This window comes from Lissotriton vulgaris, chromosome 5 (genome assembly GCF_964263255.1).
Source record: "Lissotriton vulgaris chromosome 5, aLisVul1.2, whole genome shotgun sequence".
Lineage (NCBI taxonomy): Eukaryota > Metazoa > Chordata > Amphibia > Caudata > Salamandridae > Lissotriton > Lissotriton vulgaris.
This window is the reverse complement of record NC_141693.1, coordinates 196,059,944-196,083,209: the sequence shown is the minus strand read 5'-3', so window position 1 is coordinate 196,083,209 and position 23,266 is coordinate 196,059,944. Positions and strand designations below refer to the sequence as shown.

Genomic DNA, 23,266 nt, shown 5'->3' with positions numbered 1-23,266 from the left:
TGGTATTAGTCCTTGCTCATTTTTATGATTACTGTGTAGTGTAGACATATTTTTTTATTTTTCTCTTTCTTCAAGAGGCTGCCGTTTGTTTGAGCTTGGCCACCCTGCCTTACCGCAGGGGTGTCCGCCGAGTCCTGCCATGCCCCAACTGGGATGATTCCTGCTTCTGTTGTTTGGTTGCCCTGTCCAACTTCTGGGTTCCCTGGGTGGGGTGGGGGTCTTCTCAGCCTGCTTGGGGGGTTGGAGTGTCGGGGGGGGGGGGGGGGGGGGGGGTTGGGCACAGTGGGGTTTTTGATTGTTCTGTTTTGCGCGGAGCTTGGTCTGCGGTCTGTGGGGGGTGGGTGGTTGGTTCTGTTCCTCTTGCAAGGTGGTGGTTTTGTTGTACTGTCTTTCTGTTGCTGCTTTTTGTCACTGCACGTTCCATTGCAAACACTGTGCTATGCTTGAGATTATGTATTCCTGTGCTGCGGAGCAATTGGTCTGTTGAGAACGGGTGGGTGGGGAGGTGGTTTTGTTTCTTTAGTGGGGTGGTGGCTCTGTTTTGCTGCCTATCTGTTGAGTCTGATTGTCTATGTTTGCTCCTTTGTAGACGCTGTGCTATGCTCGAAGCTATGTTTCTTTGAATTTTGTGCAAGGTGCTCCACTATATGTTTTGGCTTTTTCTTACTACTGTGGCTCTATTCCCTTCTCAATTTGTCAGCTGCATTACGATGGCGCGTATGTTGCATCCTTAGTGCTCCTTATCCTTGGTGCGCGAGACCGCTCTCCCTGTGCTGGCTTATGCTCCCCTGGGCTGCTGCCGGTCATACACCTTCCAATAGGTCTCCCGAACCCCGCGCTGTGACCAGATGTTTGACATGACTATGTCCCCTGCGGCATGCCCCGCACTGCGCAGCCCTTTCTCTCCCCTCTTATGGCTAATCTAACGTGCTGGACATGGAATGTCCGTGGCCTGAATGATTACCGCAAAGCTCGCTTGACCCATGCCCATTTACAGCGCCACAGCGTGGACATTTGTCACCTACAAGAAACCCACCTGCTTCCCCGCTCGGTTTCTAGGCTTCATGCGCGTTACTGGGAGGAATCCCACTCTTCCACTTATTCCTCCTATGCCAAAGGGGTCTCAATTCTGCTGCACCGTGGCCTCCCCTGGCAGACTTCCAGTGCCCTCACAGACCCGGAGGGTAGGTACGTGATCTTGCACGGTCTCTTGCTGGCTCAGCCGGTCACCATTGCCGTGGTGTATAGCCCAAACTCCGACGATCCAGATTTCTTCCACCACATCTGGCATTTGATTTCCTCCTGCGGTCCTGCTGCCGTGATCTGGGGTGGGGATTTTAACGTTGCCTTCTCCACGACGCTGGATCGATCGGGCTCTCACCTGTCTTACCCGCTGGCCACCTCTGCTCTGTCCTCCATCTTGGCCGACAATTCGCTCTTTGACCTCTGGCGTCATCTCCGCCCTGAAGCCAGGGAGGGAACTTGCGTAACGGGTGCGAGAGGCTGCTGGTCAAGAATCGACCTCTGGATCGCCTCGCCTGAAGTCCTGTCCGGGACTATTGATGCCACCCATATGGCCCACACCCTTTCCGATCATGCGCTGGTCCGGCTTCTCATTCGACCCCCCTGTTCTCAGCAACGGCCTTTTTTTGGCGTCTTTCCCCCCAACGCCCTTAGGGACTCTGTATTTTGTGATGAAATCCAGACCGCCATCACTAACTATTTTGTGCTTAACGAGGGATCCGTTGATTCTGCCTCTACCCTCTGGGAGAGCTTTAAGGTATTTATTCGGGATGAGTGCATCTCTAAGCAATCGGTGTTCTCCAGTCTATTCGCTCGACGCTAACCAAGTTGGAGGGAGAGATTTGTGATTTGGATGCTGCTCTACTGAATAGCCCTAGCCCTGACATGTTGGAGCTCCTGCGCCAAAAACATTCCAAATTCTCGGACGAAGCTGGCCGCGAGCTGTCCTTTCTGGGCAGGGAAGGCCAAGCTCGCCGTTTCAGGGAGGGGGACCGCCCGGCGCGTGCCCTTGCTAATTTATTGTGCCTGCCGCGGGCTGCTTCTTACATCACGGCCCTCAGTGATGGGGGCCCGGATCGCACCACGTCCTCTGAGGAAATCAAGGCCCGTTTCGTAGCCTTCTACTCCAGTCACTACTCTGCGGGTTCTTCTCCCCCTTCGGTGGAGTTTGACCAATACTTTGAGTCCATCGCCCTGGTCTGGCTGGCGGATTATCATTGCAAATTCCTCGACGTGCCCTTCTCGAAGGAGGATATACTGGCGGCTATCAGCGGCCTCCCGAGTGACAAGGCACCGGGCCTAGACGGCCTGCCTGCCTCCTTTTATAAAACGTTTGCCTCTCTCCTGGTGCCGCATCTAGCTGCCATGTTCAACAAATCCTTTGATACAGGCACGCTTCCGCCATCTCTCCGCGAGGCCTCGCTGACTTTGCTTCTTAAGCCCAACAAACCTGCTGGTCGGTGTGATTCCTATTGCCCCCTCTCCCTAATTAATATAGATAATAAGATCTTTGCCAAGCTGATTGCCTCTCGCCTTTTATTACTAATGCCCACCATTGCCCTCCCCGATCAATCTGGCTTCATCCCTGGCAGGGCTACCTCCCATATGCTCCGCACCATTTTCTCTGTATTACACCAAATTAACCCTGATCTTCCAGCCGTAGCGGCACTGCTTGACGCCACAAAGTCGTTGGACACCCTGGAATGGCCCTTCCTTTTTTATGTCCTAGTTCGTATGGGTTTTGGCACCCATTGTTTGCAGAACATTCGACTCCTATACACTGACCCCACAGCTCGGCTTCGTATAAATGGACTGGTGTCTGATCCCATTGGCATTTATCTTGGAACCAGGCAGGGATGCCCATTATCGCCCATGCTTTTTGCCATCGCCATGGAACCCCTAGCTGCCCGGCTGAGGCAGCACCACACCCACAGGGGTATTGTTTTTTCATCCCGTTCCCTCCAGGTCTCCATGCATGCTGATAACGTCACTCTTTATGTTCGCCATCCCCAGGACAATCTCAGCCCCCTGGTGCGGGAGTTTATTTGGTTTGGCGGGCTCTCGGGCATTCAGATCAACTGGAGTAAGTCTGTGCTCTTTCCTTTGACAGACGCCACTCACCCGTTTGCGCCTGACTTTCTTTTTGAGTGGGCGTCTGCCCCACGCGTTACTTGGGCATTTGGCTGAGCAGGGACCCGGACGAGCTCTGGCGATCCAACTTTGGAAGTGAGGTGGATTGGTTTGAGTCTAAAATCCCCCAGTGGAGTAGATTGCCGCTATCCCTGACTGGTCGTGTTGCCATAGCCAAGATGGTGGTCCTCCCCAAATTCCTTTCTCTCTTCTCTAACATACCTATTCCTCTCACATCTTACTTTTTCCGTCGGCTCCGCTCGATGGTGGTCTCGATGGTTTGGGCCGGGCGACAGCCCAGGATTGCCTACGACATCCTAACCCTGCCTCTGTCGGTCGGCGGGCTGGGTACTCTGGATTTTCGTCTGTACGCTCTTTGCTCTCAAGCAAGCTTTCTTCATTTTTGGCTGCATCCTACCCCTTACCAGCCCCACGTCGCGGTGGAATCGGATGTTGCCTCCCCATGGCCCTTGTCCATCGCATTGTTCGCCCTTGCGGAGCGGCCCAGGGCGGAGGTAAATACTGTGGAGACGCTGCGCTGGGCATGGTCATCTCTGCGCCGCCTTACGGGTCTCTCCTTTTTGTCCGCCAATGTGGTACCCATTGTTGACCACCCGGATTTTCCGCCCCTGCAGTCCTCTAGTATGTTTCGGCATGTGGCGTTGCGGGGCCTTAGGACCGTTGTGGATCTATACCCGGATAATTCCTTCTACTCCCTTCCTGAGTCCCCTTCCTTGATGGACACTCTCCTATTTTATCAGCTGCTTGCCACCTGCCGGAAATTACACCCGTCCTTTCCGCAACCTCCGCCTACTTTCCCGGCACTGGATTTCGTGTACACTTCTGCGTCCCCACACAAGCTTGTTACCAGATTGTACGCCTTCGCTTTGGTGGCCTCTCCCATCTCCTCGACTCGGGCACGCGAGGCGTGGAGTGCGGATCTCGGCGTGGATATCTCGGATGCCGACTGGCTTTACTGCTGCAGCCAAACCACCAAGCTTTCCCCGAACTATCAGCTCCGCTTGATTCACTTCAAGTTTTTGCACAGGTTCTATCGCACTCTAGTGCATCTTCATCGCTTGGGGCTCAGTCCGGAGGACTCCTGTATGCGATGCTCTGCACCAGATGCGAACTTTGCCCATCTGTCCTGGCTCTGCCCTAGGGTGCAGGTGTTCTGGCTAGAGGTCTGTTCCATTATCTCTGAAATTACCGGTGCAGCTGTACGCCAGGACCCCCTTCTCTGTCTCCATGGCTTTGTCAAGCCGTGTCCTGACGCTTCACGCCGGCTGGTCTCCATGCTCCTGGTGCTGGCGAGACGTAGGGTTGCTATTTGCTGGGGTCGTCGGCCCGCCCCGGTGATTGCGAGCTGGCTGGAGAATGCCGCCCGTTGTCAAACGCTCCTTTCTGAGTTGTTGGGACGTGATGCCTGCTAGATGTCGGCCTGTCGACATTTGGGGCTCCCTGGTTGCTTACCTTCTTTCCCGCTCCTCTCCTAGCGGAGCTGCCTCCCCTGCGCTTCCTTCCCGCCCTGGGCCCGTGGCGGCCGCGGTTGTGGCTGATACCTGATTTCCTTTTCTGCTCCCGCCCAGTGAATGCGCTGCCTGTAGATCCCTCCCGGTGTGGCCTCCCCCGCGCTTCCCGCCGGCCCTTGGCCCACGGCGGCCGCTGGTGCTGGTTTATGCCAAGCCCCGACTATTTTATTTCTGACTGCTTCTGCGCCTCTGCTCCTGGGGCTCCCGCCTCCCATGCTAGCCTGCCCAGGTGACTTTCTTCCTGAGAAGCACTGCGCTGCCACATCAATGCTTCAGGATTTGTCTGCTGCCTTTTCGCCATTTACTGTATTGAATATGGCTATGTCAGAATGTGCCCTGCCATTCTGCACAATGTCTTGATATGGAGCTTCTATCTTGTATTGTGTTGTTGTATTGCACCTTCTTTAATAAAAATTATAAAGAAGAAAAAAAAAAAGGTTGGCAGCTACAGTCCCAGTTTCGATGAGATGGGAACTTAGGGAGTATGTTGACTACTCTCATGTTCAGTAACTTGGTTCTTGGTGGTGAGAAGGAGATATGGATGTTTTTGAAACTACTGCTACATTTAATTGGTGTTTAAGTTAGACAGACTTTCCCTGGATTGTAGGACTGGGCTTTTCCCTGAGGGAGAAGCTTTATGCTGATCCCGTCTCTTATTTTCCTGATCTTCTACAAAAGTTCTATTCTAAGCTGACAGCTTCTATGGTCACCCCAGTTCACAAACTCTGCCCTTATACTATGTTTAGACTAGAAAAGGGAGGTTTCTATATGGAACACCTTATTGCGACAATCTGCTTTATATGTGCTGTGGCTGTTTCTATCTTCTGTCTATTACGCTTTAACCTACTGCCACATTTCAGCCATCAAGCTATATTTCTGTATTTGATGATTTTATTTTTATTCTGCATATATTCTGGCTGGATTAATATCCTAAAATAAACTAAGTTAATCAAAATTATTGTTTCTCGGTCCTAATTTTGGAGGCGCATTGGCTTCACAAATTGGAATGTATTCCTAATGTTCACTCCCTCACAGCGCTTCAAGCCGACTATCAAAGCTCCATACAACTAACGGGAAAATATATCTAATGAATTCACCAAAAGACTGAGGTGCAGATACCACCGCACCATCATTTCCAAGAAATGTATAGCATATTATATGATGCAAGATAAAATATCCAGTGATAGGTTTCAGTCCATGTGTAGAATCTTACATTACTCGCGCACTACAGGTTTTGAACAGAATGCACTAACATTTTCATCTCCCCTCATCCTTTCTCCATAAATGTAATGCATTGGAGCCTTCTGTCAATTACATGAATCAATGTAACACTTTTTCTTTTTTTGAAGGAGGTTTTTCTTCAGGCAAAGCTTCAAGCAATTTACACAGTTATCTCCCGCGACTACGGAGATGGGTATTAAACCATAACATGACATTTGCACGCTGCGATCATGGAATGGCTACCATAGGAGACCAAATTTTTTGCCTTGGCGGACGAACATTAAATGATGTAAGTCGATACTACATATTTGGAGAATTATATGTTCAATAATCTACTCATTTAATAATCTGAACGTAATAAGAATGTAAAGAAATTACATTTTTCAAAATTTAGATAATTTGTTAAGAAATAGCCAGAGGAGGAATATCTGATATTTAAAAAAAACGAAATATACTCATGCTTTGGAAAGTGGATGTAGAAATAATTTATATTCCATTCGCAGACAATACATACCAGTGATGTTTGTCGTGGATGGTGATACATATTTTTTTAATTAATATGAGATTTACAATGGATACTACCAATGATCCCCTCTATGAAACAGGGGTTCAGAGGAACAAAAGGGAGGCTTGGGCTGTCTTTATTTGGGTCCTCCCAAAATACACTATAAATCACAAAGTAGAAAACACAACCACACTATCGAAAGTTTGTCAGGTTTCTTATTTTGGATTTACTCTTATGTTGGAGACCCTGGAGTCCACTTATGTTTTGATATACACAGGGCCAGGGAGTTACAGAACATTTTAAGGCATGGCCTCACATACCGTGCTGGGTGTTATTCTTCATCATCGGCCAGCCTGATTGAAATTTCTAGTGGCGAGTGGGCTCCCTGTGGTTGACAGGGAGTGAAGAAAGGGATCCAGTGTGAAAGGGTAAACATCTTAATTACCATCCCAATGAATTTTCCTTTTATTAGTGGAAGGGCAACACGATGAAGAAAAACAAATAGGATGCATTCGAGTGGTTATTGCTCCCACATCTACTGGGTCAAAGTCTTTCAGCCTTATAACTGCCCCTGAAGGGGGGCCTAGGCTTTCATTAAGACTGGGATCCCTAGTTTTCCTAATGAAAATACCTAACATCATTCATTCAAATACCAATATGCAATCATTCAATGCCAATGGTATGTTCCTGCCAGAAATAAAAACTAGTTACTTACCTTTATACTATGGCTCTCCAGCATTATCTTTCATAGATTCACATGCTTGTATCTTCCCCGTCGTCATGGTGGTAGTCTCACGGTAACAGAACGACCACAGCAGTACTAGAAAAAAATGCATAGAAAATCCCATAGGGAATCACATTGTTTGGTAACCAAACCTCATCATTATTTGGTCTAAAACTCAGCCAATCAGAGCCATCATACCTCAGATTTCCAGCCCCAAGTGAGAGACAAGGATATATCCAGAGATAAAATGGTCTACCTGAGAAACGGGGAGGCGGGCGGGCCGCATGTGAATCCATGAAAGATAATACTAGAGAAACATAGTCTACAGGTAAGTAAGTAGTTTTTTCTCCAGTATTGAATCTTTCATAGATTCACATGCTTGAATCAGAATAGAGAGCAGTACACATACCAACTTGCATTTCCAGGCTAGAACACTATTTTCTCAGAGCTCTGCTCCTGATCATTAGGATATATAAACTCTTGGACGCCATCCAGTAGTAATAAACAGGCAATGGGAAAAATGTATATGCAAAGACAATATTCATATAAGAGTGACTATAAATATGCATAGTTTTATATATACATCCATACTTTGATATATAACCATATAGTTTGAGAAATACCTTATTGAAAAAGGACGGAGAACTGCTTGTCCCAATGCTGCATCCTCCTTCCACGCAGTGTCTAGACAATAGTGTCTAGTAAAGGTGTGCACATTTCTCAATGTCGCCGCTCTGCAGATATCTGGAGGCGACACTCCCGCGAACAGAGCTGCTAAAGTTACCATCTTTCTCGTGGAATGAGCGTGCACTCTGGATTGCAGAGGTTTTCCAGCTTTCTTGTGGCATATGGTAATGTCAGAAGTTATCCATCTCGAGATACTAGATCTGGATAGTGCTAGATCTTTTCTAAGCCCAGAAAAGGCTACAAATAGTTGGTTTGTTTTTCTAAACGACTTTGTTCTGTCAATGTAGAATTTCAAATATCATTTAATGTCTGGAGAGAGTAGAGCTCTCTTCGCTTCCGAAGAAGGATTTCCAAAAAATGCAGGCAACACTACAGGTTCTTTGAGATGAAAAATGGAAGGGACCTTCGGAATGAATTTTGGATTTGTTCTTAGCAATTCTTTATCTTACCGAAATTGAAGAAATGGTACTGCAATTGAGAAAGCTTGAATCTTGCTGACCCTCCTAGCTAACGTGAGGGCTAACAGCAAAGCCGTTTTCCATGAAATGAACTGTAATTCCGCTTTATGTACTAGTTCAAATGGTGGTTTCATGAGCTGTGTTAGAACAGTATTAAGCTGCCAAGGGACTAGAGGGTGTTGAATTGGGTGAAACACTCTGAAAAGCCCTTTGAGAAATTCTTTTATCACTCTTTGCAACCATAGCGATGGTTGGTTAGGAACCCTTCTCTATCTTGAAATTGCTGCTAGCTGCACCTTTAGTGACACATGCGAGAGACCTGCTTTGGCCAGATGCAAAAGGAGTATTTGCTCTACAGGCAGTAAAGTGATGTAGAGTTTGAGATGCACACCACTGGCAAAATCTCTTCCATTTTGCTGTATATGTTTTATTTGTTGAGATTGCCCGAGATTGTGTAAGCATATCCCGACATTCTTGAGAAATATTTAGGGATTGGAATTTATGTTCGTGAGGTTCCAGGCTGATAAGTTCAGCGATTTCAAATTTGGATGGAGAATTTGTCCGTTGTTCATGGAGATCAGGTCCTGAGATAGTGGAAATTAAATTCTGGGGGCTATTGACAATTGGAGAACCTCAGAGAACCAAGCTTGTCTCGGCCATGCTGGGTCTATCAGAATTAAGTGGCATGGTTCTGATCTCATTTTCCGAAGCACTCTCGATATTAGAGGGACTGGAGGAAATGCGTACGTGAACATTCCTGTCCAACGCAGATGCAGTACATTGCCCCACGATCCCGCCTGAGGGAACCTGCTTGCAAAGTGCTTGCATTTCGAGTTGTGTTGGTTTGCGAACAGATCCAATGATCGGGTGTCCCACTGACAAAACACTCTTAGGAGTTGACTTTGAGCTAGCTCCCACTCGTGAGGAACACTGGCTGATCTGCTCAGGATATCCGCCCTAGTGTCGTGTATCCCTGGGAAGTGCTGAACTTGAAGAGAGATGTTGTGAAGCAGTAGCCATATCCAAATCTCCTGTGCTTGTTTCTACAAGAGCTTTGACTTTGTACCTCATTCTTTTAATAGGTAGAAAATTGTTGTTGTACTGTCCGTCCTGACCATTACCGTAGAATCGTGTATTCTGGGAAGGAAGGCCTGCAAACCCAATAACACTGCTTTAAACTCCAACAGATTGATATGAAGTTGAGCTTCGTGGTCGGACCAATGTCTTTGTATTTTGAGGTCTTGGAGATGTGCTCCCCAACCTTGAAGTGATGCATCTGTCATCATAACATAACTGGGACGTTGAGGCACACATAGCAGGCCTTTTGTTAAATGTTTTCTGATCCTCCACCATGACAGAGACCCTTGGGATTGTATCCATTGTTTGTCTAGAAGCTCTTGCAGAGGCCTCATGTGCAAACAGCAATTGGGAAGACATCATTCCCAATAAGGATTTGTAGATTCTGACTGAAGTGCACTTTTTTGATTGCAGATTTGACGCCAGATTTAAGATTTTCTGAGTTCGCTCCTTTGACGGATAAGCTTTTGCTTCCTTTGTGCGAAGCATTGGCTCCTGGGAATTGAAGGGATTGTGATGGAATAAGGGACGACTCTTCTAAGTTGATTCGTAGACCCAGGGAATGAAAGATCCATGCAGCTTTGTAGGGAGATCAGAAAATCCTTGTAAGATGAATGAACCTTTTATGAGCCAATCGTCCAGATACGGGAAAATCTGGTGACCCGGTAGTCTCAGGTGTGCTGCTACTGGCGCCATGCACTTTGTGAAAACCCTTGGTGCCGATTTTGGACCGAAGGGCAAGACTTTGAATTGGTAGTGGCGTCCCACCACTACAAAACGCAGATATTTCCTGTGATTTATGTGAATCGGAATGTGGAAATAGGCATCTAAGAGGTCCAGGGATGCCATGCTTAACAGCAGTAGTATTTCATGAAGGGATAGTATACGAAAGAGAATCTTCTTGATGAATTTCTCAGACCTCTCAGGTCCATTACCTGCCTCTATTTTGATGTCTGCTTTTTCTTTAACAGAAGAAATGTGAGTAAAATCCTTTCCCTCGCTGAGTAAACGGAACTTCCTCTATTGCACCCTTTTACTATAAAAGATAATACTTCTGCTTTGAGAGCTAAAAGATGTTGTTGCTGTCTGTGAACAGGTGATTGATTTGGGGGCTTATGTATAAATTCCAGGGTATGGTCTTGATGAATCACATCCAGTATCCATCTGTCTGTTATCGACAGCCATTGCTGAGAAAAGAGAGAAAGATAATGGTCATTGTTGATGTCTGACCAGGTGGCGGGCGCCTTGAGAAAGTAACTGTTGTCTATTGGATTGCTGAGCTTTTCCTCTTGCAGCATTCTTTCCTCTGGATTGCTGGTGATAAGAGGAGTTTGAGGAACGATACTGTTGGTTGTTCGAATACTGGCAATAACCTTGTTGACTGTAAGGTTGGTACCTATTTGACTGGTACGAAGACCTTTGATTGTATTGGCCTCTCGAACCTCTCTTCCAAAAGGACTGGAATCTGCCTTGTTGAAGAGACCCCAGCGCTCGTGCTGTGTCCGTGTCAGCCTTGATTCCTTGGAGAGCATTGTCTGAATGCTTTCCGAAGAGATTCTCTCTGTCGAAAGGTATGTCCACAATTTTTGCTTGTACCTCTGGTCTGAATGAAGTGGCTTTAAGCCATCCTTGTCTTCGGAGAGGCACCACTCCCGCCATTTGTCTGAACGCTATTGATGAAATATCAATAGCGATATCGATAGATTCAGAGGCCTAGCCCAGTCTTGTAAAATGGCGGCTGATTCTTCCTTTTTGTCATCTGGGAGGTGAGCCAACAATGGCGCTGTATCTGACCACATTTGTCTGTTATAACGACTGATCAGAGCTAGAGCGTTTTTAGCTCTAATGGAAGCCACTGCCATCACCGCAAAACGCTTCCCTGCGCTGTCCATTCGTCTTCCTTCTTTGTCGGGGGAGGGGGCTACAAAAGTCGAGACAGGATTTTTGGATTGTCTCTGAGCCGCTTGCATCACTACTGATTCTGGACACGGATGTCCATTCAAACATGCAGGAGAAAACACTGGTGCACAATATTTTTTCTCTATTCTGGGCACCGAACCCGCCACCAAGGCTGGAGTTTTCATGATCTTCAAGCCTTCATCCCAAATATGCTCAATGATGGGAATTGTAGACTTCCTGGACTTCTCCTTGAAGTTGTATAGGAAACATTCTGCTTCTTGCACTGGAAGTGGAAGCTGAAATCTCTGAGGCTTTTTCCATAATGTCATGGAATCCTCCAATATCCTGTGGTGGAGAGTTTGCTGGTGAGGGCGATGGAGATGGTGCTGTAGGCAAAATATATTGATCCCATTTAATACCTACAGGAGTATCTTGAAGAAGTTCCCCTTCTTCTGGCTGGTCTTCTCCATCACTCTCTGCAAAATCGGGGGAGATCGCATCTTTTGCACTGTAGGTGTAGGTTAAACTACCAGAACTTGGGTAGGAGCGCTTGAAGTATTTGAGGCAGGAGCGTTAGCTTCAGGAAAACGATGATAATAGTCGTTGATCATGTGACGTAAGTCAGTCACCAAGAAACAGGCATCGAGATGGACTCTTCCCTCTCAGGATGCGGTTCCTCTTCCTCCTCATACTCATATGACTGTTGGAATAACTTGGAAAGAGTAAACCTCTTGAACCTCTTGGCACTCCTCTTCATCAGTGTCCTGACACTTAATCTGTAAGTGAGAGGGACTGTAAGCTACACCGATGGATTCTTCGTCCTCCGATTCCTGTAAATCCAGCAGATTTGATGGAAGAAGGGGAGAAATTTTCGTCCAAGTAGTGAATTCCGTAGTTTTCTTGAACGTCGATGAGCCCGTCGACGTTGAAAAGAACTTAAAGATTTTGACTTTGGTAATTTAAAAGTCAAAGTCGACGGAGCTCCCGTCATCGATGCTCCCGTAGACGCTGAAATTCGAATTGTCGTCGACGAGGTCATCGTCAATGGTGTTGTTGACAAAGCAGTCGTCGACGAGGTCGTCGTCAATGGTGTAGTCGACTACGCTGATGCTCTTCCCATCGACGGAGTCGTGGACAAACCTTTTTTTGACGGTGTTGTCTTGGTCACTGCCGTCGACGTCCCTGTCTTCGTCGAGATTGTAATTGTCGAGTAAGTCATCGACAACGGTGTCACAGGAACAAGCGACTGAAACGCCACAAATTTTGTCGACGGAGCTGAAGACACTACCCTTGACCCTGAGGATTTCTTTAGAAGAGTATGATGGAGAGAAGATGAAGATGTTTCTTTTCCCTTAGTTTTTTGCTTCTTAGGTTCCACTGTTTCCTCTGAAGCAGATGACTTCCTCTTTTTTTTTCAGATTGGCTAGTAGATTCCTCCTCTGAGTCTGAATCTGAGGTGGCCTTTTTTTTCTGAAGCCACAACAGCAAGCGTGCCTCTCTGTCCCTTAAAGTTGCAGCTGAAAAGGTCCTGCAGTGTTTGCAGTCCTTAGCCCCATGTTTGGGATGAAGACAATACAAACAGTCTTTGTGAGGGTCTTCAGAATAGAGTCTGGCTTTCCCACAAGATTTGCAGGGCATGAAAAGCCTCTTTTTAGAGTTTTCAGCCATATTTAGATACTAGATGTAAAACAGTACCTTAAATCCATAAGAAAACTTGAAGTTGGAAAGGTCAAAAATTCACTCAGGAACAAAACTGAGCAAGGCTCAGCGAGACTCCTTCTCACACGAAGGCGGTTGGAAGGCTGTGGTATGATGGCTCTGCTGGGGAGTGTGATGTCAGGGCTGGGAGCTGATTGGCTGAGTGTTGGACCAAATAATGATGAGGTTTGGTTAGTAAATATTGTGATTCCCTATGGGATTTTTTTCTAGTACTGCTGTGGTCATTCTGTTACCGCGGGACTCCCACCATGATGGCGGGGAAGATACAAGCATGTGAATCTATGAAAGATTCAATACTGGAGAATATGGTTATGCTGCAAGGTTCAAGAGGTCCTAAGGTACACAGTGAAGATTATTTACATCATTTATGTGGACAATTTGACATAAGACACTAAGGGCATATAATATGGGTAGCGATAATTGCTCCTAATTACATGCTATGCGCCACTAATGCAACTGCACTCGACACGGGATGGGTATTTACAGCAAACTCGTGAAAAAAGTGGCAAATTACTAGCACAACATACAGCTCTTATCCATACATATTGCCTTACCCTTGCCTGTTCTCGGAGGGGCTTTATGGCGGAATTTAACTTTGTGCTTGCAATGCAACACTCTTAAGCCTAACACGGTATTGCTTTGATGCACAAGTTACTACTTGTGTAACGATATATCTGTAAAAAACATTAGTTAGTGATAGATTCCTTTACCTTAGAATATCCCCAGGCGTCAGACTGGATCAGGAAACTTTTGCAGATCAATACCCCTGCACGTCGGTAGGCGTCGTCAGCGGCTACGCGTCCGTTGTCGGCGTCGTTAGCGCCGGAATGACATTGCTGGAGTACTTAGACGCCGCCCTCGCGCGCTGACGTCAGTTCTTATACACAGCTTATCCGCACCAGATACGCAGAGCCATGATAGAACCAACACTGGTGTCATGAAACTAGGGCCCTGAAAGGGGATGACCTTAACCGTATGTAACGGGGAGGATTCGGGTCCGCCAGGCTTACCTGTCTCACCTCTCTTTAACCAGCACACAGGGGCCTGGAAAGACACAGATGTCCTAGACGACACAGACCCGGAAGAGAGTGGCGAGCCCTGCTTCTTTAATTGGGCGGAGTTGGAATGGGACAACGTCACAGGGCACACCCCCTCGTCACAGGTAAAGGCCGCCCAGGAATGCACACAGGTGTGTTTTACCCCCGGAGGCGACGGAGGTGAGAGAGACGGAAGGCGAGGTGGAGAGGAGGAAGAGTGCGGAGGAGAGCGGAGTTTGGGAACAAAGGCGGAGGAGAGGCGGGAGCAGAGGAGAGGAGACGAAGGCGGAGCGGAGCAGAGTCAGGAGGAGACCGGAGGAGAGAGAACATTGGAGGACGGAGGCGGAGAGGAAACCGGAGGAGAGAGAACATCGGAGGACGGAGGTGACGGTCAGAGACGAGGACGGAGAGAGGAGCGCTGACCTTGGAAGGTCCAGAGGAGCAGAATCCAACAAGCCAGGAGGCCAACCGGAAGGCGCTTCGCCCAGACACACTTCAAGGGAAGTGTGGCTACCAGAGGTACGATCAAGGCTTTCGGGCTGGGCGGGTTTTAAGTGGGTTAAACCCCAATAAAGGCTCCTAGTTCGCATCCCGTCCACTACCCCTCCCTCACTACCCCAGCACTGTGGACCCTAGTCGACTACTTGTGCACGTGTGTTCCCTCACTCCCTCCCCTGTGCTGTTGGACAGGCAGATATCTAAAACGCCATTGTCTTTCTTCCCTGCACGGACGAGACGCCACGACATCGTGGAGGAAGAGGCACGGACCACCAGTCCCAGAAGACACCGGGACGAGCGGAGGAAAGCGACAGAGAAACGCCAGCAAAGACTTTCTAAGAATTCGGAAAGCCCCCTGCCCTACTACAGGAAAACCATACACCAAAAAAGGACCTTTAAGTCAATAAAACCTGCGTTACCCAAAATACCGGTGTCAGTAAGACTATTCGAGGGGATTGTGACCTCGCACACACCAACGCCGGTCAGCAAGGGCGAACCCGAGGCGCCACACCGTAGATATCAGTTCGCAGAACGGGGAGGATGGGTGGGTTGGTTGGTAAGGAATCTATCACTAACTAATGTCTCTTACAGATATATTGTTACAAAAGTAGTAACTTGTGCATCTGAAAGAGACTCGTTAGTGATAGATTCCTTACCTTAGAATAGATACCACCAGCAATACCAACCCCAGTGGTTGGTCTGCGAACCAATATTCACACCAGAATGTTCTGGAGGACGGAACGGCCAAAGAAGCCATCCCTCCGGACTTGGCTGTCCAGGCAGTAGTGTCTTGCGAACATGTGCAGCGAGGCCCACGTAGCTGCCTGACAAATGTCCTGCAAGGGGACTCCTCAGCCCAGGGCAGTACTAGTCGCCGTGGCCCGAGTGGAGTGGGCCCTCAGCCCAACAGGAGGTTCTTTCTTAGCCAAGGAGTAACACGCTTGGATGCACAACACTATCCAAGAGATGGTCCGCTTGTGCACCGCCCGTCCTTTCTAAACGCCCACGTAACCAACAAAGAGTTGATCATCCACCCGGAACTAGCATGTGCGATCCAGATAGTAAGAGTGCGCACGTTTTGGGTCCAGACGGTGGAGCCTCTCTTTCTCTTTCGAGGGATGCGGAGGCGGAAAGAAAGTGGGCAAGGTGATGGACTGCCCGATGTCGAAGGCTGTGACTACCTTGGGCAGGAAACAGGGTTTTGGCCGCAACACAACCTTGTCCGGATGGACAGAAAGGAAAGGAGGTTTAGAGGAAAGAGTCTAGAGCTCACTCACTCTCCTGGCAGAGGTGATAGCAACCAGGAAAGCAGTCTTAAGGGTAAGAAGACGTAGAGGACAATTATGAAGCGGCTCAAAGGGAGCGCACATCAAGTAAGTTAGAACCAAGTTCAAGTCCCACCGGGGCATCACGAAAGGAACAGGAGGGAACATATGAGTGATGCCCTTTAAGAATCTATTTACAATGGGGGACTTGAACAAGGAAAGCTGATCGGGTAGCCTTAAGAAGGCTGAAAGGGAAGAAAGGATGCCCTTGAAAGTGCCCAGAGCAGAGCCCTGCTGGGCAAGAGAAAGAAGGAAGAGGAGAACCTCAGAAAGAGGGGCATTGAGAGGATCTACAGCCTTTGCTGTGCACCATGCCACAAATCTGTTCCACCTGCAGGCGTATACCGACTTTGTGGAGGGACGCCTGGCTGCCAGAATGACATTACAGACTTCAGGAGGCAATTCAAATGGCCTCAACTGTCACCGCTCAATCTCCAAGCATGGAGGTGGAGACTGGACAGGTTCGGGTGCAGGACCGTCCCCTGCTGCTGTGACAGAAGGTCCTCCTGAAGAGGCAGACGAATCGGGGGATCGACTGACATACTGAGTAGCTCGGGATACCAGTACCTTCACGCCCAGTCCGGAGCCATAAGGATGACTTTGGCCCGTCGCGCTTGATTTTCTTCAGCACTCTGGGCAGAAGTGGTATAGGCGGAAAGGCGTACAACCGACCGCAACTCCACTCGCGTCGAAAAGCCTCCCTGCGCGAGTTCCGCCTTGGAAATTCCAACGCGCAGGACTGCGCGTTCTCGTCGGAGGCAAATGATCTAACCAAGGCTCTCCCCACTGCAGAAAGAGGCCTTGCGCCACGTCCGAGTTCAGACGCCATTCGTGATCCATCATGCACCTTCGGCTGAGCTCGTCCGACCTGGCGTTCAGAGACCAGGGTCACAACCTGATGTGCCAGCCACTGCCAGAGGTGCAGAGCCTCCTGGCAGAGGGTCCACGACCCCACCCCGCCCTGTTTGTTGCAGTACCATATGGCGGTGGTGTTGTCAGTGAACACCTGCACTACACTCCCCCGGACAGAGGGGAGGAATGCCTTCAGTGCTAGACGAATCGCCCACAGCTCCAGAAGGTTGATATGGAGCTGGGGCTCCGCCAGAGACCAGAGGCATCTGATCTCCGCCTCTCCCATATGGCCTCCCCAGCCCTGGAGGGACGCGTCCGTCACAACTACGTGCTCGGGCTGGGGAAGGGAGAGGGATCTGCCACTGACCCAATCGCAGTCCTTGAGCCACCACTGCAGTTGTCTCGCAGTGCCCTCTAAGATCATGACATGGTCGGACAGGTTGCCCTGATGCTGGGCCCACTGAAACTTCAGGTCCCACTGCAGAGCCCGCATCAGACACCTGGCGTGATGCACCAGAAGGTATGCAGAAGGCCATCAGCCCCAGAAGCCGCAGAGTCAACCTGACTGAGACCCGGGATAAAGGCTGAAAGAGTGGAATCAGAGCCTGAATATCCCGGACCCGCTGTTCAGGAGGATAAACCCGAAACTGAGCAGAGTCGAGAACCGCTCTGATGAAGAGGAGGTTCTGAGAGGGGCACAGGTGTGACTTCGGCACCTTGATGGAAAACCCCAGCTGGTGCAGGAGGTCCGCCGTTGTCTGGAGGTGGCTGACGACTGTCTGGGGCAAGCCTGCCTTCAACAACCAGTCGTCGAGGTACGAAAAGACTGAAACCCTGAACCTGCGCAGATGAGCTGCGACCACCGCCATCACTTTCGTGAACACCCTTGGGGCGCTGGTAAAGCCGAAGGAGAGCACGGTAAACTGAAAGTGCTTGTGGCCTACCGTGAACTGCAGGTAGCGCCGGCGGGCCGGCAGGACGGGGATGTGGAAATAAGCATCCTGCAAGTCCAACACTACCATCCAGTCTCCTGGGTCCAGGGCAGCTAAGACCTGAGCCAATGTCAGCATTTTGAACTTCTCCTTCCGGAGGAAGCCGTTGACGTTCCATAGGTCCAGGATAGGGCGCAGGCCCTCTTTGCCATTCTTGGGTACCAGAAAGTAGTGGGAGTAACAACCTGTTAGAATTGGGGGTCTCTGGTTGGCGCAGTGCAGCACTGGCGACAAGCAGGGACCCTCTCCTCTAAGTCAGGGCAAAGGATTACTCCCAGAAATAACCCCTGCTCACCCTCTAGGTAGTGTGGCGCAAGCAGTCTAGGCTAAACTCTGGAGTACATAGGGTTAAACATTTGCAACATCACACACAATGACCACTAACCCACCACACAATGACACCAAACTGTATTTTAGTAAAAATATATCTTTATATATATATATTCAACGTAGGCTTGTAAATACAGTCTTGTTACTTTCAATGCGAGGTTCCAGTGACTTTCAGCAATGTCACAGTCCTTAATCAGCTTGTTCTTCTTAATCCCCAAATAAGATATTGGTTGGGGCTTTTCAGTTCAATGTTATCAAAAGGGGGGTTGCCTGCTGGTGCCTCGGCGCACCTCTGATGGTCGAATAGGCCCGACCGGCCCGGGCTCACGCTTCCGGCGGGAGCGGCGGCAGGTTGGTTGGAGTCCCACTCTCAGTGCGAGCCGCACGGCTGTGCGCTGAGGTTCCGTGACAATTGTAAGTGGTGTTTTCGACTCGTACGAATATGGTCGAGTCTAGTATCTATGAACCGCAAATGACGAGTTTAGTAAGTGTGCGCAGTTTCGCTGTGCTAGCTTAAACCGTTCGTTTGTTACGTGGGTTTTTCATCTGTACCCACGGGTTCCATCTTAGATACGGCATCCATTTTGTCTCTTGCCCTCAAGTAGTCAGCAAACGGACGCTGTCCGTTTCGCGACCCTGGGACTCCCAAGATATTTGCGGAAGACACATGTTCTTTGAAAGTGTCTTTATGATGAGGGGGTTGCTACTGTAAGGCAGATGGCGCCGCTCGAGGCTCATCTTGCCGCACGGACTTATTGTCTCAGCCGTGCATCTCATTAGGCACGTCCCTTTGATGCCTGTATCTCGTGCTTCTCGTTACCTCCCCTTTTACACCCTTTCCGATCTCCCCACTGTCTCCGTCTTCCTCTGCACCTGTCTTCGTTCCTATTTCGATCTACTTTATTGCTGATTGGAATTTGCTAATGGTGGGAAGATGGGTTTTACAGTTGGGAACCGCCAAATGTTTCCGTACTTATGTTCCGGACCTTATGTGTTTCAAAGTGACCAAAGCGACCCCTCTGAGAGCAAAATGTGGGAACCGGGTTGTAAACTATTGTGTCTCATGTTATCTTATGGGTAAAAACTGTATAAAAGGAGCGATCCACAAAACCAATTTGAAGCAGTCTCCCCGAACTACACTCGATGTACTTCCTGTGACTTCTGTGTTCCCTGCAGTAAATAAACCTTGACTCTTTGACGCCGAAGGAAGTGTCCCGTGTCTCTGTGACTTGTACGCCGGAGCAGGTTACCCACGAAGGTTTCAGGTGTTGTGCCCTGGCACCGCTGGGTCCAAAAGAGCCCAGTCCTTCAGTTGGCGCCCAACGTGGGGCTCGAACTCACGACCTTCAGATTATTCATCTAATTCTAATAACTGTTTCGATCAACGTGGATCATCACAAGGACGATCTGCGCAGTACAATGTAGACGATTATTACGTCGATCAGGGAACTGACGATAGTAATTACTAGGACAGCCAAAGACAAGGAGAGGGAGTGGTATCAGTTCCGGTTGATCAGAGAGGGCCTTACGTCGCAGTTGCTACATCGGGCGTCGTTGAGCCTTTTCTGTTGGACACTGGTGCAGCGAAAAGTTCTATCATGCATTCGAAACTCCCTGGCGCACCTTTGTCTGGCTTAACAAATGTTTCCGTTGGATTCTCTGGCGCCCCCGTTAGCAATCCAGTTTCATGCCCTTTGCCCCTTAAAATTGGGCCTCGTGAGCTCGAAGCTCCGTTGATTTTAACCACGGGTTGTGGTGAAAATCTTTTGGGTCTGGATTTGCTTAAACGTTTGTATGCAACTTTGTATTGTTCTCCTGCGGGTGTACAGCTTACGTTTGGAGAGAGAGTAGTCTCTCCCATGTATTTGTCTCTCGATAAGCTTCCACCGGAATTGGATTCTCTTCCTGCGTCTTTGTGGGCGACGGGTCCAAATGATGTGGGCCTACTTGATATCTCCCCTTATGTTGTTCAGTTGAAATTGAATGTGCGATTGCCACGTATTCCCCAATACCGTATCTCCCTTGATGGTGAACGAGCTTTGTTAGCGATCATCTATGATTTGATCGAGAAAGATGTTATTGAGGAGACTCGGGGAAACGTGTGCAACAGCCCTGTACTGCCCATTCTTAAACGTACTGACCCTACCAAACCGCCTGTTTATCGTTTTGTTATCGATTTACGGGAGGTAAATAAAATTGTGGTTCCTCAATTCCCTGTTGTGCCTGACATCACGGCGCTACTGACTCTGATTCCAGCTACTGCTTCGTGGTTCTCGGTGATTGATTTGAAAAATGCGTTTTTCAGCATCCCGATTGCCGAAGAGAGCAGGGACCTTTTCGGTTTCTCTCTTGGTGGACGTAGCTTCCGGTTCAAACGCACTCCTCAGGGCTACTGTGAAAGTCCATCGATTTACAGTCAAGCTTTGAAGGGTCAACTGGATGCGTTTAGGTTGCCGGTTGGTGCGGCTTTAATCCAATATGTCGACGACTTATTGGTGGCTGCTGATACTCAGGACATTTGCAAAATCGCTACGGTATCGTTGCTGCAACATCTCTGTGAGTTAAATCACAAGGTGTCACCTTCTAAACTCCAATATTGTTGTCAAGAAGTCACCTACCTCGGTCACTTATTGTCAAAGGAGGGAAGGAGATTGACCCCAGAGAGAATTGCAGCGATTGCGCGAATGGCTGTGCCACAAACCCAGAGAGATGTGCGTGCCTTTCTAGGTATCACGTCGTACTGCAGGCAGTGGATTCCTAATTTTTCATTGCTAGCAAAACCACTGGTGGCTCTTACGTGCAAGGATGTTTCTACTCCTTTACCATGGACGGAAGAATGTCAGAAAAGTTTTTCTGAATTACGTGACTCATTGTGTTCGGCTCCTGTGTTAGGTACCCCTGATTACAGCAAGCCGTTCACGTTATATGTTCACGAGAGGGAAGGTTGTGCTTTGAGTGTCTTAACGCAACCTTTTGGTGGTAAGCAACGTCCATGTGCATATTTTTCCTCGACCTTAGACCCAGTAGCTAGAGCATTGCCGAGTTGTTTGAGAGCAACTGCGGCAGCTGCGGTCTCCATCCGACAATCAGCAGGATTGGTCATGGATAATATGCTTACGGTGATGGTTCCGCATGCAGTCGATACTCTTTTGAATCGAACGAAAACTCAGCACTTGACGAGTGCGAGGTTATCTGGGTACGAATTGACGCTCTTGGCAAGCCATATTCAGATAAAACGTTGTAATGTCCTAAATCCGGCAACTTTGTTACCAATTAGTGCAGAGTCAGATGAAGTAGCAGAACATGACTGTTACTTGCGGACAGAGGAGGAAACAAAAGGTCGAGTGGACCTTAAAAACACCCCATTGGAAGACCCGGAGGGCACTCTGTATGTGGATGGGTCATGTTTTAAATTGCCGAATGGTGATGTGACTACTGCTTATGCTGTTGTGACGTTGAATACTGTTGTTGAGACTGCGAGATTGAATCAGAACTCTGCCCAAGCTGCAGAGCTGATTGCTCTTACTAGAGCATGTGTATTAGCAAAAGGTAAACGTGTGAATGTGTACACCGATAGTCAGTACGCTTTCGGTGTAGCGCATAGCTTTGGACGGTTGTGGCGAGAGCGTGGTTTCTTCACGTCACATGGCACGAAAATACAGCATGGCCAGCTCGTGAACGATCTTTTGGATGCATTGACTTTGCCTGCTCAAGTTGCAATTGTTAAGTGTAGTGCGCATCGTAAAGTGACGGATGATGTTGGTCGTGGTAATGCGTTTGCAGATGAGATTGCTAAGGAGACTGCCCGGAACCTTAGCACTCGAATGTATGTGACGAGTTCGGTTAGGTGGCCTACAGAATCGAGTATGTGTGAGGATACTATAGAGAGTGTGAAAGCAATACAGAATGAGGCCACCGACACTGAAAAGATGAAGTGGAAAGAAAGTACGGGAAGGTTGGATGTGAATGGTTGCTGGATTGATTTGTCAGATCAGAAAAGATGGATGTTGCCTGATGCGTATGTACTGGCCGTTGTGACAATGGCACACGGGTTAGCACATATTAGCGCGAAAGGTATTTGTAAGTTGTTGGCTGCTGTGTGGAAGAATGATGGAATTACTAAGTGTGCTGAACGCTTGGTGAAGAATTGTATGGTGTGTATAATGTACAATCCTGGCAAAGGAACCCCAACTCCCCCTGGCAGTTTTGCTCCTCCTTCGTATCCCTTTGAGGTGATCCAATTGGACTTCATCCATATGGAGCGATGCAATAACCTGAAATATGTTTTGGTTGTGGTTTGCGCATTCTCCCGATGGATCGAGGCCTATCCCCTCAAGGATAATACTGCTTTGTCTACTGCGAAAATCCTACTGAAGGAATACTTTCCTCGGTATGGAATGCCTAGAGTCGTGTGGTCAGATAACGGAAGTGAGTTTGTTGGAAGTGTGATGAAGAGTGTGTGTAAGGGCCTTGGAATTAATCAAAAATTCCATAGCGCCAATCATCCCCAGTCAGCTGGATTGGTTGAAGGGTACAATGGCACCCTTAAACTAAAGCTAGCGAAGATTCAGGCTACGACTGGACTTTCGTGGCCTGACGCTTTGCCTCTAGCGTTACTGTCAACTAGGGCGACTGTACACTCCCGAATAGGGCTTAGTCCCTATGAAATAGTGTTCGGCCGTCCTGCGAATGTGTGGGGGGTTCCTAGGCCAGGTATATTCGTTGATCTTGAGTATCCGATGTTGATTGATTACTTACATGACTTGACTGCTAAACTGAGGTTAATTCATCAACAGGTTTACGACGCCTTGCCGACGCAGACGGAGGGTCCAGGCCACCAGCTCCAGCCCGGAGATTGGGTAGTTACCCGTAATTTTTCACGCAAGAAGAATCTGGACCCCCGTTTCACCGGACCTTACCAGGTGCTCCTGGCCACGAGGACTGCCGTTCGTCTTGAGGGGCGGAAGAATTGGGTACATGCTACCCATTGTAAGCGAGTCCCTATTCCTTTGCCGGCAGACCCGTGGGTGAGGAAAGGCATTGCGTCAACAGAAGCAGAAACATTGCCGGCGTTTGTACCTTTTAGCGACGCACAGCTTGTTGGTGAACACTCAGCGCAGCAGAAAGCCACTGTTGAACATTTGTCAGCAAAAGACTCAAGATCAAATCAACCAATTGATCAACAGGACGCTGTCTCTTCAACGGATCCTTTGTTCGACGAGCAGACACGTCTCGGGAAACATCGATATTCTCTGCG

The 23,266-nt window shown here is 48.6% G+C and overlaps 2 protein-coding genes across 2 annotated transcripts in view; one reads left to right on the top strand and one right to left on the bottom strand.

The window, feature by feature from the left end:
• Window positions 1-23,266, bottom strand: part of DPP7 (dipeptidyl peptidase 7) — a 1,540,287-nt gene that overhangs the window by 684,712 nt on the left and 832,309 nt on the right. The gene's annotated exons all lie outside the window — the stretch shown is intronic.
• Window positions 1-23,266, top strand: part of LOC147710463 (kelch-like protein 9) — a 256,008-nt gene that overhangs the window by 149,648 nt on the left and 83,094 nt on the right. Inside the window, exon 3 of the mRNA XM_086921149.1 lies at window positions 6,035-6,195. Coding sequence (XP_086777275.1) covers window positions 6,035-6,195 — 161 coding nt within the window. The remainder of the gene's footprint in view (window positions 1-6,034; window positions 6,196-23,266) is intronic.